General features: G+C 45.1%; 1 protein-coding gene across 3 annotated transcripts in view; it reads left to right on the top strand.

Moving 5' to 3' along the window:
- The window catches only part of TM9SF4 (transmembrane 9 superfamily member 4), a 50,145-nt gene that overhangs the window by 13,960 nt on the left and 10,187 nt on the right, over positions 1–25,998 (top strand). For 2 of the 3 annotated variants that reach the window (XM_076011020.1, XM_012754985.2), the window contains exons 2-13: positions 4,250–4,363; positions 7,250–7,349; positions 13,800–13,968; positions 14,070–14,199; positions 15,348–15,471; positions 17,177–17,295; positions 17,381–17,492; positions 18,715–18,785; positions 20,541–20,673; positions 21,513–21,594; positions 21,692–21,767; positions 24,595–24,678. In XM_076011020.1, the coding sequence (XP_075867135.1) occupies positions 4,250–4,363; positions 7,250–7,349; positions 13,800–13,968; positions 14,070–14,199; positions 15,348–15,471; positions 17,177–17,295; positions 17,381–17,492; positions 18,715–18,785; positions 20,541–20,673; positions 21,513–21,594; positions 21,692–21,767; positions 24,595–24,678 (1,314 nt within the window). The remainder of the gene's footprint in view (positions 1–4,249; positions 4,364–7,249; positions 7,350–13,799; positions 13,969–14,069; positions 14,200–15,347; positions 15,472–17,176; positions 17,296–17,380; positions 17,493–18,714; positions 18,786–20,540; positions 20,674–21,512; positions 21,595–21,691; positions 21,768–24,594; positions 24,679–25,998) is intronic. The other variant, XM_012754986.2, reaches the window with a different exon arrangement.

The raw sequence follows: 25,998 nt of genomic DNA on the forward strand, positions 1-25,998 counted from the left end.
TCATTTAAGGTGGAGCTTAAATGAACACACATTTAAATATTTGCCACACAACTTAAGCAGCAGTCTTTGAGCATGTGGAGATGTTAAAGTTCATTTGGGTATTAGATAATGGTTCCATTCTCTTCCTCTAGTGTCATCATAGAGATACTTAATAAAATGCCTTGAAAAGTAAGGAAGAAAGTGTCTAATTCTCTCTGTGAGACTATGAGGGTATTCTTAAAGGAAGAAGTATTTCAAGAGTAGGTAGGGATTGAATAAGGCGAGGTCATATGTCAGAAACAACCTGAGTGGCCGGGCGTGGTGGCTCACGCCTGTAATCCTAGCACTCTGGGAGGCCGAGGCAGGCGGATTGCTTGAGGTCAGGTGTTTGAAACCAGCCTGAGCAAGACCCTATCTCTACTAAAAATAGAAAGAAATTAATTGACCAACTAAAAATATATATACAAAAAATTAGCCGGGCATGGTGGCGCATGCCCGTAGTCCCAGCTACTCGGGAGGCTGAGGCAGTAGGATCACTTGAGTCCAGGAGTTTGAGGTTGCTATGAGGTAGGCTGAAGCCAGGGCACTCACTCTAGCCTGGGCAACAAAGTGAGACTATGTCTCAAAAAAAAAAAAAAAAAAGAAACAACCTGAATGAGTCTGTTCACCAAGGGCAGGGAAAATCCTTGTGTCTCCCTGAAGGCTTACAAAGATCAGGTGGGAGGTGTTTCTGGAAAGGCATTAGGGCCAGCAAGTGGAGGTCCCTCCATACCAAGCTAGGATTACTGTAACCTAGTTGTTCAGACAGTGGTATTTTCTCTCATCTCATTTATGAAGTGGTATAAATACTATATAATCCTTTAAGAAAAATTAGAAAATATAGGTACACAAAAAGGGAAACCATCCATTACTCAGATAACACATTTTGCCTCCTAAGCATTTTCCTAAAGATAACTTTTTTTAAAAAAATGGGACTCTTACCGTACAGTGTTCTATCCTCTGCTTTTCCTGCTTAAATCTAAAGCTTGAACATTCCCATTCAAGAAATATATCATCATTTTTAGTGACTACTTAAATGGATAAATTGACATATCATATTTTAACCCATTCCACTAATATGGCCTGTTTTATTATACTAAGTCATGAACAGTTTCACTATTTTAAATGCTATAATGATCACCCATTTATATACACATTTTGGCACATTGCCATGTTTTTCTTAACATGTCTAGAATTAAAATTATAGGATGAAAGAGTATGGGGGGCTTTCTGAAAGCAATACAGGGTGCCAAATTGACCCCCAGAAGTGTTTCTGTTTATAATCTATCCAGCTAGATAAGAATACCACACCAGTGGCATTTTAATATCTGAAATGAAGAGTGTCATCTGACAGTCATTAGTTGTAAGCTGAACTTCTGAATTGCTTTTGGTTGTCAACTTGAGTTGTATTCAAAGATTCTAGCATACTATGAAGGTATCCTTTGCCATTTTTCATCTCTTGATCCTTCCTCTAAGATAAATTGGTTTGTAGTTTATTGATAGTATCTTTGTGTGAGAATTGTCTGTTTTCTGCATTGTTTTTAAAACATTCAGGTTTTTTTTTTTAAACAACTTTTGGATGGCAGTTTATGCCAGTAATATAGGACTTGCCTTCTTTATATTTTGATTAACTAGAATTCAGGTGCAGAGGGGAAAAGAGGGCAGAGTTAATTTCTCCCATGTGGCACTCACATTCTAACAACTGGCAAATCAGGGAGCAAAGGGTTCCAATGAGGGAGGGCCAGAATCTTCAGATAACTGGTCAAGTGGAGGAAATCTGATGGACAGGAAATCAGATGCTGTGCTCAGCCTACAGTGGGTAGGCTTCCCATCGCTATTCAGAGAAAGAATAAAAATGTAGGTCAAGCACCTAAGTGGACACATAGGTACTACAGTAATAGGGTATTGGGCAGGGGGGAGGGGGGTGGGTATATACATACATAATGAGTGAGATGTGCACCATCTGGGGGATGGTCATGATGGAGACTCAGACTTTTGGGGGGAGGGGGGGAAATGGGCATTTATTGAAACCTTAAAATCTGTACCCCCATAATATGCGGAAATTAAAAAAAAATTCTATTAAAAAAAAAAAATGTAGGTCAGGCGCAGTGGCTCACACCTGTAATCCTAGCACTCTGCGAGGCCAAGCCTGGAGGATCGCTTGAACTCAGGAGTTCAAGACCAGCCTGAGCAAGAGTGAGACCCTCCTTTCTACTAAAAATAGAAAAAATTAGCCAGGCATGGTGGTGCATGCCTGTAGTCCCAGCTACTTGGGAGGCTGAGACAGGAGGATCACTTGATCCCAGGAGTTTGAGGTCGCGGTGAGCTATGATGATGCCACTGCACTCTAGCTGGGGGTCTGTCTCAAAAAAAAAAAAAAAGTTTTTGTATTCAGGCAAACCCATACTATGAAACCCTTCCCCTTGTGCCTATATAGGAAGTCTCTAGAGAGATTTTTAAGGAACTGGTGATAGCAGTTGTATGTGGGGACCTGGAGTCGAAGGAAGATTTGTTTTTCATGGCATACCCATTTGTACTCTTTGAATTATTTACTATATATGTTTTACTTTTTAAAAAATAATTTCAATAAAAAAAAATTTCAGCTAGTTATTTTTTAAAAGCCTTACTCCCCATGGTTATATAAAATGTTAACATTAAGGGACCTGGGTGAAGAGTATATGGGAACTCTCTATAGTGTCTTTATAACTTTTCTATAAATCTAAATTTATTTAAAAATAAAATTTCTTTTTTTAAAAAAGGAGAAAGGGGGAAAAAGTACGGTCTTCCTATATGGAATCCTACATCATGAGGCAATTTTTTATCTTCTAACTCCAGTGACCTCCTGATTACAAAATACAATACACCTGTCTTAACCATGGCACTGTTTTTATCAGGGTCTGTTATTCATAATGCTAATCAGCTGGCAGATTAAAAGTTTTAAGTGAACTTAAAAGTTCACAATAAATCAGGGGAAGAACTCTGTGAATATATTGCATTCAAGACTTTGCCCAAGCTATAAAATTGAGTTTCAGAAAGAATCATCTGAGTATGTGTGTGTGTTGGGGGTGGGGGAACTTGATGGACAGAGGGGCTGTGGCCAGTGTCTGAAATCCAGCAACAGTGAAAGGGTGGAGAGAGAAGGCAAATGCAGAAACACACTTGAGTTGGTGATTCAGGTATGTGGATGACAAAAGTTCCTTGTTCAGAAGCAAGAGAATCAGGCAGCTCTTCTGGTTATTCAAAGGGGAGGGAAAGAGATGCTTTGATGGGGCAGGTTTCTTGAGGTCGGAATTTGATCTATCTTGCCTTAGATTCCCAGGTGACTGTCCTGCATGCAGATATTTACTGAGTGCTCACTCTGTGCTAGGCACTGTTCATTCATGGTGCTGGAGATACAGTCCCTGCTCCCACAGAGACTACATTCAAGTGGAAGGGACATCAATACACAAGTAAACAAATGCATATCAGACATGTCAAGTAGATAAGTCCATGAAGAGAAATAAAGTAGGGCAAGGGGCTGGAGACATGGGTAATTGGAGCCCTGAGGATGCTCTTCAGATAGGATGTCAATGGCGGCTTCTTGGAGGAAGTGATGTTAGAGACCCAAATGAAATAAGGACAGAAATGAGCCATGCAGGTATCTGTGGTTAGGGCATTCTAGCAGAGGGAACTGTAAAGATGAAGGGCCTGAGGGGTGGAGAAGGGCTTCTTGTCAGGAGACAACAAAGAGGCCTGTGTGGCTGGAGCTGAGTGAGGAGGAGAATGGGAGGCAATGAGAGGCCAGAAGAGTTTTGGAGAAGCTTATGGGAAAATATATTGGTAACATAGAAGCTTCCTGACAAAGTGAGCCTGTTGCTATAAGGAGAAATGGGAAATAATGGAATGTAGCAGACCTTTATTTCCACTAGCTATCCTGGAGAGTGATACACCATAAAATGTTTAAAAGATTGATCCAGAAATGGGGAGATGTGGCTCCTGTGTAACAGTTTTCCCTTTTGCTCAGATATTAATTACTTGACCCATTTTGTGGCTCATTCCTGAAGTGCAAAATTGTCTTGTGGTGCTCTTGGGGGCGTTTGGGAGGCAACCTTTATGAGGTCCTCAGGTTCCAGGAGCAGAGTACAACACTGGGTCAGGTAAAGCAGACATGAAGGTGGTGTGACTTGATCTGTCCCAGGGGATGTTCACTTCTTTTCCCCATTTCACCTGTGGTCTCTCTTCTTCCAAGCAGGATTGGTTGCCGTGGTCCTTGCTGCTTCTCTCTCTCACATGTGAATCAAGCGCCTTCTATGTCCCTGGGGTTGCGCCAATCAACTTCCACCAGAACGACCCTGTAGAGATCAAGGTAAGTGTGTTCCTGAGCTGCTGGAACCTCTCTGCACTAGGCAGCCTGGCTAGAGGACCATGGGGAGCTATGCATGTCCATCCAGTTGTCCTGGGAGAAAGGGTTCACTGCATGCTGCACAGCCTGGAAGTAGAGTGTCCTAGAGTGTCTCCGGAAGCCCTGCAATTCTGGGAGCTCTACCCCTGCCTCTTCAGCTCTCTCTCCCTGTACCTTTGGCTCTTCATATCCTCTCTCCATTTCCGTTTTTTTCTCTGTTTTTGTGTGTGCTTGTGTACATTTGCATCTCTATCTCTTTCTCACTCTCACTTTTGCTCTCAAACATTCTTTTCTCTCTGTGTGTATGTGTCCATGCCCATCTCTTTTTGCATCTCTGTCTTTCTCCACCTGCTTCCTCTTTGGCATCTCTGCCTCCCTCTATCTTCTTCTCTGTCACCAACTTTCTCTGCATAACTCATAGCATCTGCTCATATTGTTCATATATTGTAAACATCTCTCTTCCTTGGCAATCAGACTTGTAACTTGCAAGAACAGTAATTAAAATAACATTTATTTATTTATTTATTTTAATTACAACACTTTATTGCAGCATCGGCAAAGGTCAGATTTCTGAAGCTGGTGAAGATTAGGCAGCATTTCCATGTGAAATGTCACAATTTTACAAGTTTTATTTCTTATTTAAATCTACATGCAGTAAAATAACATTTATTGAAGGTTATTTACATGCCAGACATTATGCTTAGGATGCCTTCCAAGAACCCTCTGAGGTGAATTCTATATGTTTTATGGATTTCCTGTACATTTTATAGATTAGGAAACTGAGACCCAGGGAAACAAATCAACATGCCTAAGGTCACATGGTGAGGAAGACATAGGGTTAGTCCAGAGCCCCATCTCTTAACCGCTGCAGTAGCCTCCCACTGCCTCTGCCAAAAGCCCCCCCCCCAAGAGCAAAGCTGTGGCAGAGGGGCTATGGGGGTTGGCTTCCTATCCTGCCTAGCTGAGGATGTGGGAAGAGAGAGAGTAGGAGGGAACATAAAGGTGTGGGACTCATCTCTTTATAATATGGATTCTTTTCTGATTGTCCCAAGAGAGAATGCTGAGAAACACAAAATTATTATAACAGATGATAACTTTTTGACCATTTTTTTTCTCAAGCAATTCATGTAACACTTAATAGAGGTCCAGAAAGCTCTGAAATTCAAAGTTTTTCTAAGCTCATTGGAGGCAAGAGCTGGCCTGAACCGAACATGAAGCTATTTATTGACTTACTCCACTCAGTATGGCTATTTTTGCATTTCTCTGTACAAATGGTCATTGAACATGAGGTACTGCTCCAGACTCAGCTGAGGGTATTAGGAAACCTATGGTATGTATACCACATTACCCTTCTAAAACCTGGAAAATTCCTAATTCCAAAGCAAGAGTTTTAAATAAGGGTTGTAGACCTGGATTCTAAAAGTTATTTATACTTTTAGATGGAGTATAAGGAATGCTCAATAGTTCCTAAATAGTAAAAATAATTTTAGTTATATTTAGATTAAACTTTTATTTTTGTAACATTTTGATGGGTTCTATATTATCTGTGGTTTAGGGGTTTCCTGTGATACTACCGTTTCTAGTGCTATATCCTGTGTGCTTGCATCATTTCCTAAACATTCTCCATCATCTTCTTAAACCTTATGTTTAATGCCACACAATATTTAATTAAATAAATATATCATAGTTTATTGATCAATTTTCCATTGTAGGGGCCTTCAGTTGTTTTTTGGTTTTCTGTCTTCTCTTATTCAGCAGACATCTAATGAGCACCTACTCTGTACCTAGCTCTAAGGCACTGGGGTTACAGAGGTAACTGAGGCAGACGTGGTCGTTGCCCTCATGGAGCTTAAGTCTTAGATTATAGTGGGGGAAAGTGATTTTTTAAAAAAATAGGTAAACAAAATGATTATATCTTAGACATACAGTGAAGGAAACAGAGTGTTGAAGTAGAGCACAATGGGAGTTCCATTAGATACACTTCCATTAGATACATTAGTTCCATTAGGACTCAGGTCGGGATTTCAGCTGAGACCTAAATGTAAGAAGAAGCCACATGTGCACAGAGTAGGGCAGAAAAGAGCAGCAGGTTCAAAGCCTGGGTCAGAGCTTGACTAGCTCAAGGAACTGAAGAAGACCACGATGGTTGTGAATCAGAAGTGAACTTCTTTGTTCTTAAAGGCTTTTATTTCCCTTATTGAAATTATTTCCTTAGGAAAGATGCTCAGAAGTAAAAATATCAGGTCAATGGATAGCAATATGTGTAAAATTTTGTATATTGAATTTGGTTGTGAGTTTAAATGTATAATGCAATCTATAATTAATGAAATGTGAAATAATTCAGAATTGTGGACAGTACAGTGTATAGTATACTATAGTTATGTCTGCTACAATTAGTTGCTTATGAGATACTATTACTGGCCGGCGCGGTGGCTCACACCTGTAATCCTAGCACTCTGGGAGGCCAAGGCGGGTGGATTGCTCGAGGTCAGGAGTTCAAAACCAGCCTGAGCAAGAGCAAGACCCTGTTTCTACCATAAATAGAAAGAAATTAATTGGCCAACTAATATATATAGAAAAAATTAGCCGGGCATGGTGGCGCATGCCTGTAGTCCCAGCTACTCGGGAGGCTGAGGCAGCAGGATCGCTTGAGCCCAGGAGTTTGAGGTTGCTGTGAGCTAGGCTGACACCAGGGCATTCACTCTAGCCTGGGCAACAAAGCGAGACTCTGTCTCAAAAAAAAACAAAAAAATAGATACTATTACTAAGTGAACTAAAGATGTGTGGGTGCCATGGAGGATTATTGGTTTCTGCTGGATGGTGGAACAACAACCTCTCTTCTCCCACCAGGCTGTGAAGCTCACCAGCTCTCGAACCCAGCTACCTTATGAATACTACTCACTGCCCTTCTGCCAGCCCAGCAAAATCACCTACAAGGCAGAGAATTTGGGTAAGTGCTGCTTTTATACTGCTGTCAACCTGTCCCCAAGGGGAATCCAGCATGATTTTATAACAATAATAGCAGTTAGCCTTGCTGTGTGCTGGGCACCATTATACATAGTTTACATACCTATTAGTTTACTTAAGCCTCATAATGACCCTGAAGGGGTCATTTATTCCCATTTATTCCCATTTTGCAGGTTAAGTGACTTGGTTGTGGTTATACTAATGTTAATGGCTAAGCTGGGCTTTGAATCCAAGCAGTCAGGCTTTAGAGTTGGAGTACTTGGCTTCTACTCAGACCAGCTTTGTCTGGATTTCTAGATTTCTCCTCTCTCCTGGCTTTTGTCATCTGCTCTGCTTTTGATGGAAAGAGTGAGTGATTATCTCTGCTCTAAAAGCAAGTAGAGAAGTCACCATAGTTCTTGCTAAGCTGTGCAAGACTTGCCTCAAATAATATGAGACGCCCAGCACAGTGTCTGGCACAAGTATTCCATAAATAGTAGCCATTTTATTCTAATTTAAACAATTCTCCATTTGGTAGAATTTCAGGCTTAAAGGAAAAGGCATTTGGAGGCATCTCTTCAGGACACGGTTATTAGTGCTTCTGCTGTGCCTGCCTCCAGGTGCTTCTGCTGTGCCTGCTGTTAAGTTCTAGAGATAAAAACATGGAGAGATGCTCTTCCTGAACTCAAGGAACTTAAGAGACTTTCTTCTTTTCTTATACCTTAGGAAGGAGAAAGGCAAGAGCAGGCCCCTGAAAGGGCTTCCTTTTCTGTCAGGGCTACCCATGGCATAGATGTTTCCAGAACCCCTAGCTGATAAATGTATCTCTGCCAGGTATTAGGGGACCTGGACCAGCTGGAGACAGGCCTTGGAACTAGTTTAACCAAAAGTGGGCTGCACCACCTCCCCCAAACACCAGCTTTGCCTACATCTTGCCTTGTGGTATCAAACAGAGATTGGCCTCAGAGCCTGGGCTGGCTTCCACTGACTATGCAGTGATGCAGCTCATGATGCTGCCACTGACCATCTGTATGCTGATGCCTGCCCGCTGCCTCCTGCCTGCCGTTTCCCTTGTTTCCTCTCCACACTGCTGTGCTCTAGCCACCTTGCTTTTGCCTGGGAAGCTGGACCCACTTGGTCCTCCAGGGTCCTGATACCAGGTCCCTCACAGCTATTTCTCCCTCCCCCTGGGAGCTAATGTGGATTCTTTGGCAGTCCAACGCTCTGCAGTTAAGCATTCTTCAGTGTGCTTAACCTTAACCTCTCTGAACCTCTGCTGAATTTTGCATGAAGCTGGGGAATGTTCCTGCCTCATAGAAATGGAGACTTCTGTTTATAAACGTCATCCTGCCATACTGCATCTCGGTCTGTCATTGTGTAATAATATTTCCCTTCATCACCTAAGGGCTCTTTGACTCAAGGGGTTATGTCTTATATTCCTTTTTCAGCTTCTAGCCCAGGACCTGACACATAGTAGGCATTCTGGAAATGTTAATGTCCTACCTAAGTGGAGCAAAAACATCCTTGACTGAATGTCTGTTCGATTGCAAGCCAATCATTATAATGGAAAGATGTAAAAATGTAAACTCTACATTATCATCGTCATCATCACGACCACCACCACCACTATTAATGCTTGTAGGACTCTTCCTGTGAGCTGGACGCTATTCTAAGCATTTCTGTGCTTTAGCTCATTTAATTCTCACAACAACCCTGAAGTGGATTCTCTTACTATCTCCTTATTACAGATAAGGGAAGTGAGACACAAGGAGGTGAAGTCACTTGCCCCAGGTCACTCATCTAGTAAATGGCAGAGCCCTAGGAACCGTCCCCATTAGGTGTGAATTTACCCATCCCCTTCTCCCCCCTCCCACCTGCCCAACATCCAATGAATGTTACTTCCATATGTGCACATAAGTTTTGATCGATTGGTACCAATGGTGAGTACATGAGGGGCGGACTGCCTCCGGTCCTCATCGACACTTAAGCATCACACTCTGTGCACTATCTTCCTAGAGTCTCACAGTAACTCCGTAAGCTGATTATGATCATCCTCACTTCATAGTAGAGGGAACAGCAACTTCAAGGGTTTGAAAGACTCGTTCAGGGTCACATGGCCAGTAGGTGGAAGAATTGAGATTTAACACAGGTTTTTTGACTCTAAAGCCAGAGTTCTTTCTGTGATCCCAGGCTGCCTTCTCCAGGAAGGCTCATTTGGGCTGTCTGAGGGCAGTGCTCATGGTTGTCACATGAATAGAGATTTGTGTCATGGTGTGTGCGTTAGAGCAGCTGTGGCCCGTGATTGAGTACTACATCGGGCTCTCTTAGAGGGTCCACATTCATGACTTCTTGCTCATTGTTAAAAGGAATACTTCTGTATTAGAAAAGAGCCATTCCTGACCAGTATGTCCTCTTTCTTGGGTTAAATTTAATTTCTAAATATCAAGAAGTGATACCACATTACTTGGTCTGTAGCCCTGTTCCCCTCTCAATGGTTGTTTCTCTCCTCAAGCAAGATCACTGTTGACCAGAGAAGTGGGCAGGAGCATGTGGTATAGAGGAAAGAGCCCAAGGGGTTGGCATTACCACAGCCCCTCATATGGTCATGGGCAAGCCACTATGCCCCTGTCATCCACAGCTTTGTCATCTGTGAAATACATTTCAGCAGTGCGCTATGCAGATGTCTTACCATGTCCTCACTCTTAACTGGCCATTCCATGCCTGGGTTTTGCATGCTCACCTACATTGCCAGGATTCCAAAATAGGGCAGAGGGGAAAGAGACCTTCATCCAGGCCCCTCCTCACCATCTTCCTCTCCTCAGTGGCCTCATCCACACTTTTTTTTTAATTTTAGAAATATTTATGCATGCATAGCTTGATTTTATTATACTGGTGAGCCTATAGAAAATTCTACTCAAAATTATTTTTAAAAATAATGTTTCTGAAAAAATAAAATAGCAGCTACACAATGTTTACATAATGTATAGTAAAGCAAATTTTTTAATTTGGCTCTTAGCATCAAAAGATAATAAAGGCAGAATAATTCATCTTGGTAACAGTCACAAAATCATCTCTTACCTGTGTATGTTTGTGATAACCTGTCACTGGCACATTTCAAAGATAGTTTTTTCTTCCCAATATGGTTATTCGGAATTTGTTATGAAATTTACTGCAAGCTTCTTCAAATTTTAAATTTATGATTAATAATTTTGTTTTGTTGAAAATGTTGATCGAATTTTCTTTGCATACATAAATTTTTTTGATAGTTCAATTTTTATATATGTTATTTATATTTTTTTAATACTTCATTTATAGAATGTATTTTTTTTAATTTCAGAATATTACATGGGTACAAATGCTTTGGTTGCATATTAATAAATTGCTTTTTCACTGCCCTAGTCAGAGTCACAAACGTGCCCATCCCCCAGACAGCATGCACTGTCCCCATTAGGTGTGAATTTACCCATCCCCTTCTCCCCCCTCCCACCTGCCCAACACCCAGTGAATGTTACTTCCATATGTGCATGTAAGTTTTGATCGATTAGTACCAATTTAATGTTGGGTACATGAGAGGCGGACTGCCTCCCCATCCTCATCCATACTTGAAGCATCTCTTGCCAAGGCTTCTATTTTGCACAGCTGAGTGCCGCCCTCTACAACAGCAAGGCTCATGGCCCTGCCACTTACCTTCTATGTGCTGATGACTCACAACTTCCCCCTCTGCCCTGACCTCTCCTCTGAGCCTTAAATGTTGATATCTAACTGCCCACTTGTCGTGTCAAACTGAAAATGCCAGGCCGGGTACAGTGGCTCATGCCTGTAACCTAGCACTCTGGGGGGCTGAGGCAGGAGGATCACTCGAGGTCAGGAGTTCGAAACCAGCCTGAGCAAGAATGAGACCCAGTCTCTATTAAAAATAGAAAGAAATTAGCCGGACAACTAAAAATATATAGAAAAAATTAGCCGGGTGTGGTGGCGCATGCCTATAGTCCCAGCTACTCGAGAGGCTGAGGCAGTAGAATTGCTTGAGCCCAGGAGTTTGATTTTGCTGTGAGCTAGGGTGACACCACAGCACTCAAGCATGGGCAACAGAGTGAGACTCTGTCTCAAAAACAAAAAAACAAACAAAAAAACCCCTGAAAATGCCTTCAATCTAAATTTGCTGTTCTTTGTTTTCCCACCTAGAACCTGGTTGTAGAAATCTCAGGGTATTCCTAACATGCACCATCCTTACTCATCCCTTATATCTAGTCAGCACCAGAGCCCCTAGATTTCACCTCCTCAGTAGCTCTTGAGTCTGTGTCCTCTTCTCCACCCTCACTACCCTCTGTTCTAGCTACCAGCATCACTCATTTGCATGACTGACTGCCATCACCCCCAGCCAGTTCCTTGCTGCCTCTGTTTTCTTCACAAAACAGCCAGAGCCACCTTTCTGTCACCAAAATCAGATAAGTCTTCCCCCACCCCAGTCAGAAACCTTCATTGGCTTTTGTTGCTTTTTAGGTAAAGATCAAACTATGTGTGGCTCATGGGCCCCCTGATGATCAGCTCTGGCCCACCTCTCCAGCTCACCCAGTCGTTCTCCCCAGCTCTCTGCATTGCAGCCACACAGTCCTCTCAAGTTTACTGCTCCCCTAACCCCTACCTCCATGGGGCCTTTGCACATACTATTCCTTCTGTCTAGAATGTTATTCCCTTATCTCTTGGCCTAGTTAACTTTTTCTCTTCCTGTAGAGCTCAGTTCAAGTAGCATTTCCTCAGGGAAGCTTTCTTAGACCTACTCCTCCATGTCTACAGCAATTTATACCATAAATTCTCATTTTGCTGATTATTTAATCAAAGTCGGTCTTTTCACTAGAACATAAGCTCTATGAGGCCAGGCGCGGTGGCTCACGCCTGTAATCCTAGCACTCTGGGAGGCCGAGGCGGGTGAATTGCTCAAGGTCAGGAGTTCGAAACTAGCCTGAGCAAGAGCAAGACCCCGTCTCTACTATAAATAGAAAGAAATTAATTGGCCAACTAATATATATAGAAAAAATTAGCTGGGCATGGTGGCATATGCCTGTAGTCCCAGCTACTCGGGAGGCTGAGGCAGCAGGATTGCTTGAGCCCAGGAGTTTGAGGTTGCTATGAGCTAGGCTGACACCACGGCACTCACTCTAGCCTGGGCAATGAAGTGAGACTCTGTCTCAAAAAAAAAAAAAAAGATAAGCTTTATGAGTATGTCTGCTCAACTTTGTATCTTCAGGGCCTGGCATGTAGTAGGTACCCAGTACATGTTTGAGAGGGCATGAATGAATGACTAGATGACTAGGCAGAGAGTGCCGTAGGCAGTGGATCCATACTGATGAGCAAGTGTTAGACCAAGTGCATGTGGAGGCGTTAGTCCTAGCTCTGGTTGGTCTCCTTCGGCTTGCCCCAGTGTCACATCATCACAGTAGAATCAATTGTTGAATGGCTCAGAATGAAAGCGCCTTTGGGTTTAGTTGACAGTCTCTAACTGCTCAGTGCCTGTTAGCATGAGGTCTGGCAGCAGGTTACTCTGAAGCAACAGGCACACAAGGGGCCTGCCAGTTTGCTAAGTAAAAAGATGTTTCAGATAAAAACCTCTGGTGCTGGATTCACCTTGCCTCCTAAATTCACCCTCCCTGCCTAAACCAGGATCTAAAGACACAGGGATAGATAGGAAACAACCTACCCTTAAAGAGCTCATAGGTAGGAGAGCTAGAAACATAAATATATCAGAACATCATACAAAGTAACATCATTGACATATGAAAAGGTGCTAATGATAAAATTAGTGTTGGTTGCTTGTCTGCTCTGTGCCTAGTAGTTTACTTAGATTAACTCCTTTATTTCTCACTGTAACCCTATGAGGTGGGTACTATTGTTACCCATTTTACAGATGAGGACATTGAGGCTCAGTGAGGTTGAGTGACTTCCCAAGATTGCTAAGCTAGTAAATGGCAGGGACAGGGTGCAATAGCAGGTGATCTGGAGTTGGAGCCTTCTTTCTTCCCTTCCTGATGCTCCTTCGGCACAGAGGGAAATAAGAGGAGGAAGTGATGAGCTTGTCCTGAAGGAGTCAAGAAGGACTTGCCAGAGAGAGTGAAATGATTATCGAGTTTGCAGCCAGGAACATGGGGCAGGGAATGGCAATCAAGGCAAAGGAAGTGACTGAGGCCCAGCTGCATGGAAGGGTGTGATATGTTTGATGAGCTCTGATGGGGTCCAGTGGTCCTAAGCACAAAGGAAGAGGGGCAGACGACAGGTGGGGGTTAGCTGGGCCAGCTACACTTGAACAGATGGGAAGGGCATTCACTGCCAGGCTTGGGTACTGCTGAATTCCTTGGAAGTCCATTTTTGCGCTGCAGTCCTGCATCTCTGTGACTCTGCTAACCTCAGCAACCTCAGGGCTGAAGCTCTGAGCTCGGATCTGTCTCTCTTACGGCAGGAGAGGTGCTGAGAGGGGATCGGATTGTCAACACCCCTTTCCAGGTTCTCATGAACAGTGAGAAGAAGTGTGAAGTTCTGTGTGGCCAGTCCAACAAGCCCGTGACCCTGACAGTGGAGCAGAGCCGGCTCGTGGCCGAGCGGATCACAGAAGACTACTATGTCCACCTGTAAGTTGTCCTCTGCTCCCTACTGGCCTCAGAGTCACATAAGGGAGGGCACTGACGGGAGAGGCAGTGCAGAGGGACTGAGCGGGGCCTTGGGTTTCCAGCATTGCTGACAACCTGCCTGTGGCCACCCGGCTGGAGCTCTACTCCAACCGAGACAGCGATGACAAGAAGAAGGAAAAAGATGTGCAGTTTGAACATGGCTACCGGCTCGGCTTCATGGATGTCAACAAGGTATAGTGTCTTTGGCGTGCCCACAGGGCTGGGGAGCCACACCTCATGAGTCAGGAGCGGAGAAGGGGGAAATATTCAGCTATAGGCTTGTAACAGAAAATTTGGGGATCGCCTTGGTGGGTTTCTCCTTGTGCCCCTGAGCATGATGGTCTCTCAGAGGTCTGAGTGCTCTGGGCAAGACTCTGGCAGATACTACAAGGAGGTGAAGGCACAGTCCCTAAAAAGTCAGATTCTTTTTATAAGATTAAAACAAAAAAGAAATCTGGCACTTCATCAGTATGTAGGAGAGAGGGCTAGGTTGTGGTCAAGAGCATGCAGACTACCAGGGCTTGAATCCTGCCTCCACCAGTTACTGGTTATCTGAGCGGCCTTGAGCCTATGATTCCTTATCTATCAAAAGTATATAATAAGGATGGCCACCCTCTGGGGTTGTTATGCAGAGAAAAATCAGATTGTGTGCGCACTTCACAGCACAGCCCCTGAGAATAAGCTAATAATGATGAGAATTATAACTGTGATTTTCTTTACTTATCTTTCTGATTTTCTGCACTGAGCACATATTACTTAGGGAGTAAAAGACAGTAACATTTCTTTTGAAGCACAGCCTGTCCTGCAAGGGCTTCTGTCTTAATTGGGAAGAGAACTGACAGTGTAAGACCCTAGATCTTAAGTACCAATTGCCTTTCACTGACTATTAATGCCAGTGGAGTTCAGAGGATGCTCATTGTGCATTTACATTGTCACCGAGGAGGTGGGCCTTGAAAATAGGTAGGCTTTTGCAGAATGGAGTTGGGGTAGCATTCTAGTTGGAGTGAATATGGTAAAAACAGATGTAAGGTAGGGAGGGTCTGGGAGGCCGGTGAGCTCACGTGACTTAAAAGTTGATGACAGCCAGGCGTCTTAGAGTCAAATGATAGAAGGCCTTGAATGCCAGGCTAAGAGAATTGGGCTTTTATCTGTTAAGCTCCAGGGAGCCCTTGAGGGTTTCTGAGCAGGACAGTGATAAGAGGAGAATAGTGTTGTTGGAAGGTTGGTACAGCCAGGCATGCTGGGTGAAGAGAGGGACCTGACACCTGGGTAGTCTCCCTGAGTGATTTTCTGATTGTCTCTTGCTATTAGTTGTTTTGTTGTCTCTTGCTCCATTTTAGATCTACCTGCACAATCACCTCTCATTCATCCTTTACTACCACCGGGAGGACATGGAAGAGGACCAGGAGCACACATACCGTGTCGTCCGCTTCGAGGTGATTCCCCAGAGCATCAGGCTGGAGGGTGAGTGGGGAGGTGTGACCAGAAGGGCAGGGCTGGATGGGCCTGGGCTTCCATACCCAGGATCTTCTCACGCCTCACATTCCTGAGCTGGCTAACAGGCGCAGGTGTGGTGTTTGCGTCCAGCCGAGGTAGAGTGATGGTATCCTGTTAGAGAAGGTGGGTTGGAGGGGAAAGCTGACAGTATGACGTCTGCTGTGGCACAGACTAGGTACCTTATTAGTTTACCCTTTCCCAGCAACCATAGGAAGTAGACATGTAGTGATAATAGCTAAGAAACCAGAGGCTCAGAGAGGTTAGTGACATGGCCAAGACCAAACAGCAAGTTGGGGCTTGGTGGAGCCTCTTCCCTAGAACCAGCCAGCTCATTCTGGGTTGAAGAATAAGGGGCAAGGACCCAGACAGAACTGTTGGGCAGCAGGTTTCTTTGTTTCTTTCCCACTATGGGAGTGATTGGCAGAGACCAGAATTTGCCCAGGATAAGCCATTGTTCTGCAGTTTGAGAGCCCAGGTTAGTCCTGCTGGGCCTCACAGGACCTGGTCCAGCACCACCTCACCTGCCAGCCCTCACTTACCACAGCATGTTCTCCAATTAAGCAGTAAGCCCTGCCTTTTGTCCACGGTGGTAGTTTTCTGGCTTTTTTTTTTTTTTAAGTTGCAGAACCTACTTTTCAAACAAAATTGGACACAGAAGTCTGAATCATAGATCCAATACTTTAACAGCACCATACTGCATCTCCTGCTATCCGTGTCCTAAACACAGTTCTGCATTATTTGTGTATATGACAGTTTCAAGATCATCTGCTCCCCCACCAGCTCTTTGAGAGCTTAGAGTCTCTGTCTCCTTTCCTCACCATTTTATGTCCAGCACTCAGCACAGCACCTGGCACATAGTTGGTGCTTATTAGAGTTGGTTGAATGAAAGAACAGATGACAGGATGGAAAAATGAGGAAATGAATGGAGAAAGCATCTGAGTGATTGAATTACTAAAGTGCTGGGACTTTGGAGATGAACTAAGTGAGTAAACATGACGGAATGAATCAGTATTGTTTTGTCTGTTAAATGGGACTGACTGAATGAGTAAGTCAGTGTTTGAGTTTAATGAAGGGAGACTAATTGACTAAAGGAGGGACTCAGACTCAGACCTTTCATGTACAGGTCTCTCTGCAGTCCCTAGGCCTTTGGAAGGTCAGGGCCCTGGGGAATATAATTTTTGTTATTGTTGGGGTTTTTTTTGTTTATTTGTTTTTTGTTTTGTTTTGTTTTTTAGAGACATAATCTCACTGCATCACCCAGGCTGGAGTGCAGTGGTGGTGTCATCATAGCTCACTATTGCCTCAAAGTCCTGGGCTTAAGCAATCCTCCTGTCTCAGCCTCCTAAGTAGCTGGGACTACAGGCACACCACCATGCCCAGCTAATTTTTCTTATTTTTTGTAGAAATAGGCTCTCACTATATTTCCCAAGCTGGTCTTAAACTCCTGGCCTCAAGTAAAACTCCCACCTTGGCCTCCGAAAGTGCTGGGATTATAGGCATGAGCCACCGAGACCAGCCTAATTTTGAAAATCAATTTTTGCCCACTGCTCCCAGCCTCCACTCCAGACTCTAGAAGCCAGGGTCCCAGCAGCAGGCAGCCTCAACCTCGAAACAACCCTTAGGTAGTGGCACTGGCTGCCACAGGAATAGACTGAGTCTCTGTCTCTCACAGATCTCAAAGCAGATGAGAAGAGTTCATGCACCCTACCTGAGAGTACCAACTCCTCACCCCAAGAAATTGACCCCAACAAGGAGAATCAGCTGTACTTCACCTACTCTGTACACTGGGAGGTGAGTAGGGCTATAGCTCACAGGCAAGGGAGGAGGGTTCTGGTCTGGGCAGGCCTGACTCTGCATGCTTCCTCCCAACTCCCAGGAAAGTGACATCAAGTGGGCCTCTCGCTGGGACACTTACTTGACCATGAGTGATGTGCAGATCCACTGGTTTTCTATCATTAACTCCGTTGTGGTGGTCTTCTTCCTGTCAGGTGAGAGACCTGTGGGTTAAAGGGTGCAGAGGATGTGTTTGGTTTTGAGTGACTGAGGCATCCACCTGCACGGGCATGTGTTCACTGATCCAATGGGACTTCGGTGTTGCTCATTCTGTGTCGGGCATTATGCCAGATGCTGGGAATATGGTGTTGAACAAGCCCACCCCAGTCTCTGCCTTCACAGAGTTTGTATTCTGGCGATAGGAGAGAAACAAAAAAGCAAGTAAATAGTGGAGTTCCATATAGGGATAAGTGCTATGAAGCAGATAAACAGGGTGACCAAATACATAACAGTTGAGGAAAGGGTGAATGCTACTTTAGTGAAGCCCTCTCTGAACGAGGAGGAAGAGCCATCATTCAGAGACCCAGGTAAAGACTGTTTCAATGAGGGTCATGCCCCTGCAGTGAGATAAGCTTGGCAAGAAGCTAGATGGCAAGAGGGTGGTGGGCAGAGGTGGAATGACACTGATTGTTTCAATATCATATGAGAAGTGAATATAATGCTAGCTACTTACTGTTTATTAAACATGAAGGGGCCAGCTGCTGTCCTAAGCACTGTACAAATACCTCAATCCTTGAAGCCTCATGAGCTAAGCCTAAAAACATTAAGTGAGCTCAAGGTCATGCAGCCCATTCTCCTAACCACTGCATTGCTGCCTAGAGAGGGAAATAGGGAAATAAAATGGGGGTGGGGGATTTCTGAACTTTTGAGAGGCACTGAGAGTTGAAGATGTCTCCAGTGAGTCTTGAAGCATGAATATGAGTCAGGGCAGAGTGGGGCATTTAGACAAAGGGCAAGGCATGGAGGTGAGAGAGCCACAAGGCTGTGAACTACTAGGTGGCTCAAAGCAGCAAATAACCAGAGGTAGAGTGAGAAGTGAGCCTAGGAGAAATGAGGCTGGAGAAGTTGGCAGAATCAAGCCATGGAAGAGCTGGGATGCTTTTTAGAACAAAAAGCAATATCCTTTGGCTACCCCCAACTATCCCAGTGACACATCCTTTCCCCAGCCTGGACAGTGTTCCTCTGTGCAGCCTTCCCTTGGTGGAGTGCACAGCTGGAGTGGAGCTCCACCTAGAAGAGGACCTGAGGTCCTAGATAGCCAGTTCCTACTGGAACAAGCCATGTCTGCCAGCAAAACACCAAGCCCAGGAGAGCATGGAGCACAGAGGACTGCTGGCAGTGCCAACAACTCTTCATTCCCACCACTTTCTGTTTCAGGCATCCTGAGCATGATTATCATTCGGACCCTCCGGAAGGACATCGCCAACTACAACAAGGAGGATGACATTGTACGAGGTCTTGGCTGGGGAGGGTGGACTTGGAGAGGGAGGGCAATCTAACCAGTAGGGCTCTGGGCCTACCACACTGGGAGGGTATATGTGTCTGTTATCACTCATAGAGGAAACCTTATGAAGGTGAAAAGGAGAAAATATTTTTAATCACCCAAAATGATGAGGATGAGCTTTCTAATTTCCAAGCATAAAAGCAATGGAAGAAATCACAGAAAGAAAAGTTGATTGATTGACACTAATATTTTAAAAATGATTCTGCCTGTCAGATAATACATAGACAAAACAGAAAAAGGAAGTGGCAAAACAATATTTGCAACAAACTTTAAAAAAGTAGTATAGTTGAAAGAATTTGTATAAAATCTCTTTGGAAAAAAAACCAAAAACCTAAATCTCTAATGTAATGATGAACAGAAACTTATAGACAAGGAACTACACATGGCACGTAAGCATGTGAAAAACTGTTTTTTACCTCAGGAATAACCCCTGAAAATGCAGGTTCAAATAATCATAAGACCATTTGGGACCATCAAATTAGCACAGATTTTTTTTTAATAGTGCTAATTGTTGGCAAGGTTAACATGGGATAAGCACCTTCCCATACTACCCATGCAAGTGTAAATTGGTAGTTTTCTGAAAAGTGATTGGCGATACATATGAAAAACTGTAAAATAGGCAACTTGCTTTGACACAGAAATTATTCTAGAATTTTCCTAAGGAAATATTAAAAAACACAAAGACTTGATCTAGAAATACTTATTGCAACTTTGAAATTTAATTTCAAAGAGTATGTATTAACATGAGGAAATGCTTACAATCAAATATCAACTGAAAATAACAAAAGTACTCAATATGATCCCAATTTCATTGTTTAAAACATACATATAAACATACATACATAAAAGACCGAAGGAAATATATTAATACAGCAATATCCTTAAGTGGGAGTATAAGTCATTTTTAACATCTTTCTGTTTAAATTTTTTCCATAATATTTATTGCTTTTTGTTCATTTGAATTTCATGCCATATACCAAAAAAAAAATTTTTTTTTTGAGACAGAGTTTCACTCTGTTGCCCAGCTAGAGTGTCATGGCATCAACCTAGTTACAGCAACCTCAAACTCCTGGGCTCAAGTGATCCTCCTGCCTCAGCCTCCTGAGTAGCTGGGACTATAGGAATCCACCAACATGTCCAGCTAATTTTTTCTATATATTTTTAGTTGTCCAGCTAATTTCCTTCTATTTTTTAGTAGAGACAGGGTCTCGCTCTTGCTCAGACTTGTCTTGAACTCCTGAGCTCAAACAATCCACCCGCCTCGGCCTTCCAGAGTGCTAGGATTACAGGCATGAGCCACCACACCTAGTCTACCAAAACCTTTTTACTTCCCAAGCAAAGGTCATAGTGATGTAGAAAAATAAAAAGAAAACACAAAACCTTTTTACTTATTTTTTATTACACAAATAAGAATACTTAATTTCTTTTATAATCAGAAAAAAAATTGCTTCTAAATCTCACTATCCAAGAACTATTACAGTTAACGTTTTATTGTTGTGATGTGTTACATTATTTTCCTACACACTCGGTTTGTGGAATTTGGGAAGATTTTCCTTTACATAGCTACTGGTGTCATGTTTGTGACCTCCCTTGTACTCCTGTCAGAGCAGAGCCGGTTGATAGCTGAGGGACCCTGGGTCCTCAGGGGTGGTCCTTGGAGGAGCTGCCTCCAGCCTCACTCTCTGGCCCTTTGCTGCAGGAAGATACCATGGAAGAGTCTGGGTGGAAGCTGGTGCATGGTGACGTCTTCAGGCCCCCCCAGTACCCCATGATCCTCAGCTCCCTGCTGGGCTCAGGCATTCAGCTCTTCTGTATGATCCTCATTGTCATCTGTGAGTGGGCTCAGCGGGGCTGGGTATGGGGGGCATGGCTGCCTTTTCCATGTTCCTCAAGGAGAGGAGGGTGGGCTTCCCTCCCTGGAGAAGGGGGCCAAGCTCTCAGCACCAGGGCATGTCAGTATGTCCGGGCCAGACAGCTGTCCACCCCAACAATAGCCCCTGCCCAGGACCATTTACCAGCTGGGCTCCTTCCCAGCACCATTTATAGAGCCCACCATGTCTGCTCCATCAGGGAAGCCACACATCACTGCTGTGAGATGAGCCTTTTGTAGTCAGAGGGTAAGTGACTTACCGAAAGTCAGTACCAGGATCAGGACTGGAATCAGGTCTTTTTTTAATCTGAGAAAAACCCACTAATATATAGTAGTTTCAGATAGTCCTGGAATCACTCTGCCTAGATTTGTATCTCAGCCTCATGCATCCAAGCTTTGTCATATTGGACAGGCCACTTAACCTCTGTGAGCCTCAGTTTCCTTGTCTGAGAAGGGGGGAAACTGATCACTACCTTGCAGAGTTGACAGGGCAGAATCAGTGAGGCGACATTTGTGGTGCACTCAGCCTAGCACCTGGCTCGTTGCAAGTGCCCTGTGGACTGGAAGCTTCAGAGATTTGGCCAGGTGCAGCCCAGCAGCTGCTGCACCCCTCTGAGCCCCAGCTAACATCAGTCTTCTCCTGTAGAGAGGAAGGGACTAGACTGTTGAGGAGACCAAGGGAGAAGAGAACCTCATTTAGCCCCCTCTGCCCAGTGTCCTGGTCAGCCTGTCCAAGATGGGGCAGGGGATCTGGCAATCAGCCCCCTGACTTTCTCTGCCCTGCCCTCCCTCCCTCCACAGTTGTGGCCATGCTTGGGATGCTGTCGCCCTCTAGCCGGGGAGCTCTCATGACCACAGCCTGCTTCCTCTTCATGTTCATGGGGTAGGTGTGTCTGAGTGGGCTCATGGGGGCTGGCACAAGCCTCCTTCACTCCAGCTAACAGCTCCCCTTGGTGTGAATCCCTGCCATTTCTCCACAGAGTGTTTGGTGGATTTTCTGCCGGCCGTCTATACCGCACTCTAAAAGGCCATCGCTGGAAGAAAGGAGCCTTCTGTGTAAGTGTTCTAAACCTTCTCCTGCTGTTTGGTGGGGAGCTAAGAAGCTTTTTCCTGGACGGCTCAGGAAGAGTGTAGGCAGGTGCTGGTGGAGATTTTGGGGCCGAAGTCTAAGCAGCAGCATGATGTAGCAGGAGGAGCACAGGCCAGGGGTCAGGAATATGGAGCTCTTACCCGCAGCAAGACCTCTTAGGGTCTTAACTCACCATCTGTAAAATGCAGGATTTTAATTTAGGTGATTTTTAACCTACATTGTCCAGTGGCTCAAGCAAGAGAAGAAATTAAGGCTTCAGAATAGCAGGATTTAGAACAGCAGGGGTGCTGGGAGACATCTTGTCCAACAGAGTAAAGAGGGTCTTCCCAGCCAAAGACAGAAGAGGCCAGGCCCATGTTAACCGTCAGCCTGTCCACCAGACTTTGGTGCCTCCATTCCTCTTCCATGAGGACAGCTCCTGCTCTTCTCTGTCCTCCTGGGGGTTAGGAGAGATCTTAGCAACAGAAAAAACCATAGAAACCAGAGGAGTCTGGGGTCAACTTCACCTCCCAGGGACCCCTGAGCTGCTTCTCCCAGAGCCAGTGAATCCCTTAGAGGACCAGGGCATTCTTGGGTGCCCACACTCAGAGAAGCCTGTAGAGCCAGCACTCTGAAACATGCTCACAGCTGTCGAAAGCTCCAGGGGAACTCAGGCTGTGTTGGTTCTGGCTGCCAGGCCTCAGGCACAGAGTAAGCCCTCAGTAAAGAAGAGCTGTGATTGTGATTGCTCTGGAAGGATCAAAGAACAGTTCCCACATTCTTGATGATTCAGATATTTTTCTTAGGCCACTGTGTGCCAAGAGCCAGGGATCTAGAGAGAAGTAAAATCCACCACTCCCCTCTCCCGATGAGAGTCTTTCCTGATAAAGCCCCCTCCAGACACCCACTAGGCTCTCCCTCGACAGGTCCTGAACCAAACCTAGTCTCTTCCCCCTTGTGTCGGGTGGCCCCATCATTCATCTGGGTGCCCAGGCCAGAAACCTAGGAAGCTGCCTGTCCTCCTCCTCCCTTGTGCCTCGCCTCTTCTTAGACATCAAGTGTCGTGGGTTTTCCTGCCAAATGACCCACAAATCCCCTATCTCTTCATCTCTGAGGTTCTGGCCCAGATTGAGGCTTCTTGCCTCTCTGTTGGACTGACCTGGCCATCCGTGGTCTCCCCACAAGATTCTGCCCTCCCTCCACAGCTAGGCCTTTTGCCACAGCCCGCTGCAATGTGGGTGCCCAACTGCCTTCTCTCCTCTGCCCTTGCTTGTGCCACCCCCTCTGCCTGGGCCACACCACCCCTCACCCTCCTCTCCTGGTTGGTGTCACTTCACCTTTAAGTCTGAGCTCCAGCGTCACTCCTCTGGAGGCTGCTGCCTCCCTTGATTCTGCCCTCATGTGCTCCTTGGTGCTCCAGAGGAGCTGGACAGAGCCTTGGTAAAAGCTAAGTAGTACTTGGCAGAGTGAAGCAGTGCTATGTGTGTTGTTCTCCATGTATGGGTCTGCCTTTTTTCCTTTTTGTATCCCTGGTGTCTAGCACAGTGCCCAGTCGATAAATTTCAGCCAGAAAGGCAGAGGAGGTTACTCTACGCGTAAAACAGGAACACAAAGGAAAGGAGGGAGTGACATTTGAGCTGGACCTTAAAGAGGAGGATTTCACATGGAAACAGCCAGCATAGGGGCCTCAGGTTCTGGAATCACCAATCCTGGCTCTGTTCTTTTCTTTGTTGATAACTTTGACTAGCACCTGAGCCTCAGTTTCCCCATCTCTCCAAGGTGGATTACTTCTTCTACCTGTCAAAGTTGTTTTATGAGTGGAAAGAGACTGCACGTAAGGCCTGTGGTACAGTGCTAGCACCCAGGAGGCAGATACCGTCAACTGTTGATGGCCTATGTAAAGGCCCAGGGATAGGAACGTGCAGAAGCAGTGAGCAGTTGTTGGGTACAAGTGGTGGTGGGCCAAAGATGGAACTGGCAGTGGAGGTTGAGCACCAGGTTGCAGAGGGCCTTGGTCATTGTGGTCACTGACCCACCTGGATGCTCACGCTGCCACAGTGGTCTCTGGCCAGGTAGTGACTGCGTGGCAAGGAGGCAACTCAGCTGTAAGTCTGGGGCTTTGGTTCCCTGTGCCTGGACCCCAGCCCAAGAAATTCTGACTGAGTACACCACAGTATGTCAAGAGCATGGGCCCAAGTTTGTAGCTTACTCCCCCCTTAACAGACTGTGTGAGGCTGTGAGGAGAGGTATTTAACATTGCTGGGCCTCAGTATCCTCATTAAAAGGAATAACGTTAGTCCTCCCCTTCTAGACCTGCAGCGAGGATTATGTGAGATGATGTAGTCAAAGCCCAGCGACTGCCATCCCCAAGGCTTAGTTACAGCCTAACCATCATTCTTGGTGGTTTGGCTTGGGGCCCAGACATACATGTTTGTAAAGTTTTATTCATTCATTTATTCAACAAATATATATTGAATAGCTACTGTGTTCTAAGTGAGGGGAGTACATTAGAGAAAAGGCTGGACATGCACTTCTCAAGGAGCTCATGGTCTATCAGGGATACGCAGACATTGATCGGGTATCAAAAATACATAATTACAAACTGGGATGAGAATAAGGAAGGGGCAATTTCAGAGACCTAAGAGAGCATAGAACAGGGAGTCTGCATAGTCTGAAAGTCAGGGAATACTTTCTAGAAGGAATGATACTTGAGCTGAGTCTAGAGGACAAGGAGGGGTTGAGAACTTCTTCCCCACACTGGGATGGGGGAGCTCCCTGGATGCAGCTCCTCAGCTTGGCCCCTCTTGCTCCCAGACGGCAACACTCTACCCTGGCGTGGTTTTTGGCATCTGCTTCGTATTGAATTGCTTCATCTGGGGAAAGCACTCATCAGGAGCGGTAAGTGCCCTCCCTCCCTAGCAAGAGAGGGCCAGCTGTGCTCAGTCCCACTCCCAAAGGCCACTTCCTGCTATCCCCTTCCCTTTTCTGAGTCCCCAAAGTTCTCTTCCTAGCCCTGGGGCTGCAGGCTGGCAGGGATTTCCCCACCCTACCGAATGTCCCATGCCCTGGCCCTGGCCTTCCTGTGGGCTCTTTCAGACAACTGCCAAAGCTCACTTCTCTAAAGGGAGGTTCCACAGTCCAGGGCCAACTGGGGAATTTCCCTTTGTCTTGACCAAGAGAGAGCTGCCTCATGTGAGGATATCCCAATATAGGGCTGTCTTCCTCAGCATCCCTGCCCTGCAGCACCAGCCTCTGCAGGTAGAGGCAGAGAGGAAGGAGAAGCTAATGTCCTATCATTTGAGTGGGGATCCCACCAGCCCCAGTCCAGTATGTTGCTAACAGCTGTCCAGGACTCATTGAGTAGGATTTTGAGCTCAGGTAGGGTGGGGGATGGAGTCTCCATCAATTAGCAGGCCTGCAGTAGAGTTGAGGCAGGTATTTGCCACCCACCTTAGCAGGTGGAGTTGCCTGCCTTTTACCTGCACGTGCCCATTAAAGGTCCTTGCATGAGGTCTTAAGTCCAGGCAGCCGGAGAACAGGGTTTTTACCCAGCAACTTAGTAAGCCATCCTCAGGAAACGTGAAGTCATGCCATTCCACTCACTTCCTCTTTTTTAATACCTGTGTTCCTTCTCTCTTTCAGCATTTTCCTCTCAATTACAACTATTCATTATAAACACTCATTGTAGAAATTTTACAAAGTACAGAGAAGTTAAAGAAGAAATAAGGCTGGGTAATGTGGCTCATGCCTGTAATCCTAGCACTCTGGGAGGCTGAGGTGGGAGGATCTCTTGACGTCAGGAGTTCGAGACCAGCCTGAGAAAGAGTGAGACCCCGTCTCCATAAATAAATAAATAAATAATTGAAGGAAGAAAGAGAGAGAGAGAAAGAAATAGGCCAGGCATGGTGGCTCATTCCTATAATCCTAGCACTTTGAGAAGCCAGGGTGGGAGGATTGCCTGTGACCAGGAGTTGGAGATCAGCCTGGGCAATAGTGAGACCCTGTCTCTACAAAAGAAATAAGAAAAATTAACCAGGTGTGATGGCACACACCTGTAGTCCCAGCTACTCAGGAGGCTGAGGCAGGAGGATCGCTTGAACCTAGGAGTTGGAGGTTGCAATTAACTATGATGACACCACTGGACTCTAGCCCAGGCAACGGATCCTGTCTCAAAAAAAAAAAAAAAAAATTGTTTTTACATAACCCATACTTCAACCA

Source organism: Microcebus murinus, chromosome 16 (assembly GCF_040939455.1).
Source record: "Microcebus murinus isolate Inina chromosome 16, M.murinus_Inina_mat1.0, whole genome shotgun sequence".
Classification (NCBI taxonomy): Eukaryota; Metazoa; Chordata; class Mammalia; order Primates; family Cheirogaleidae; genus Microcebus; species Microcebus murinus.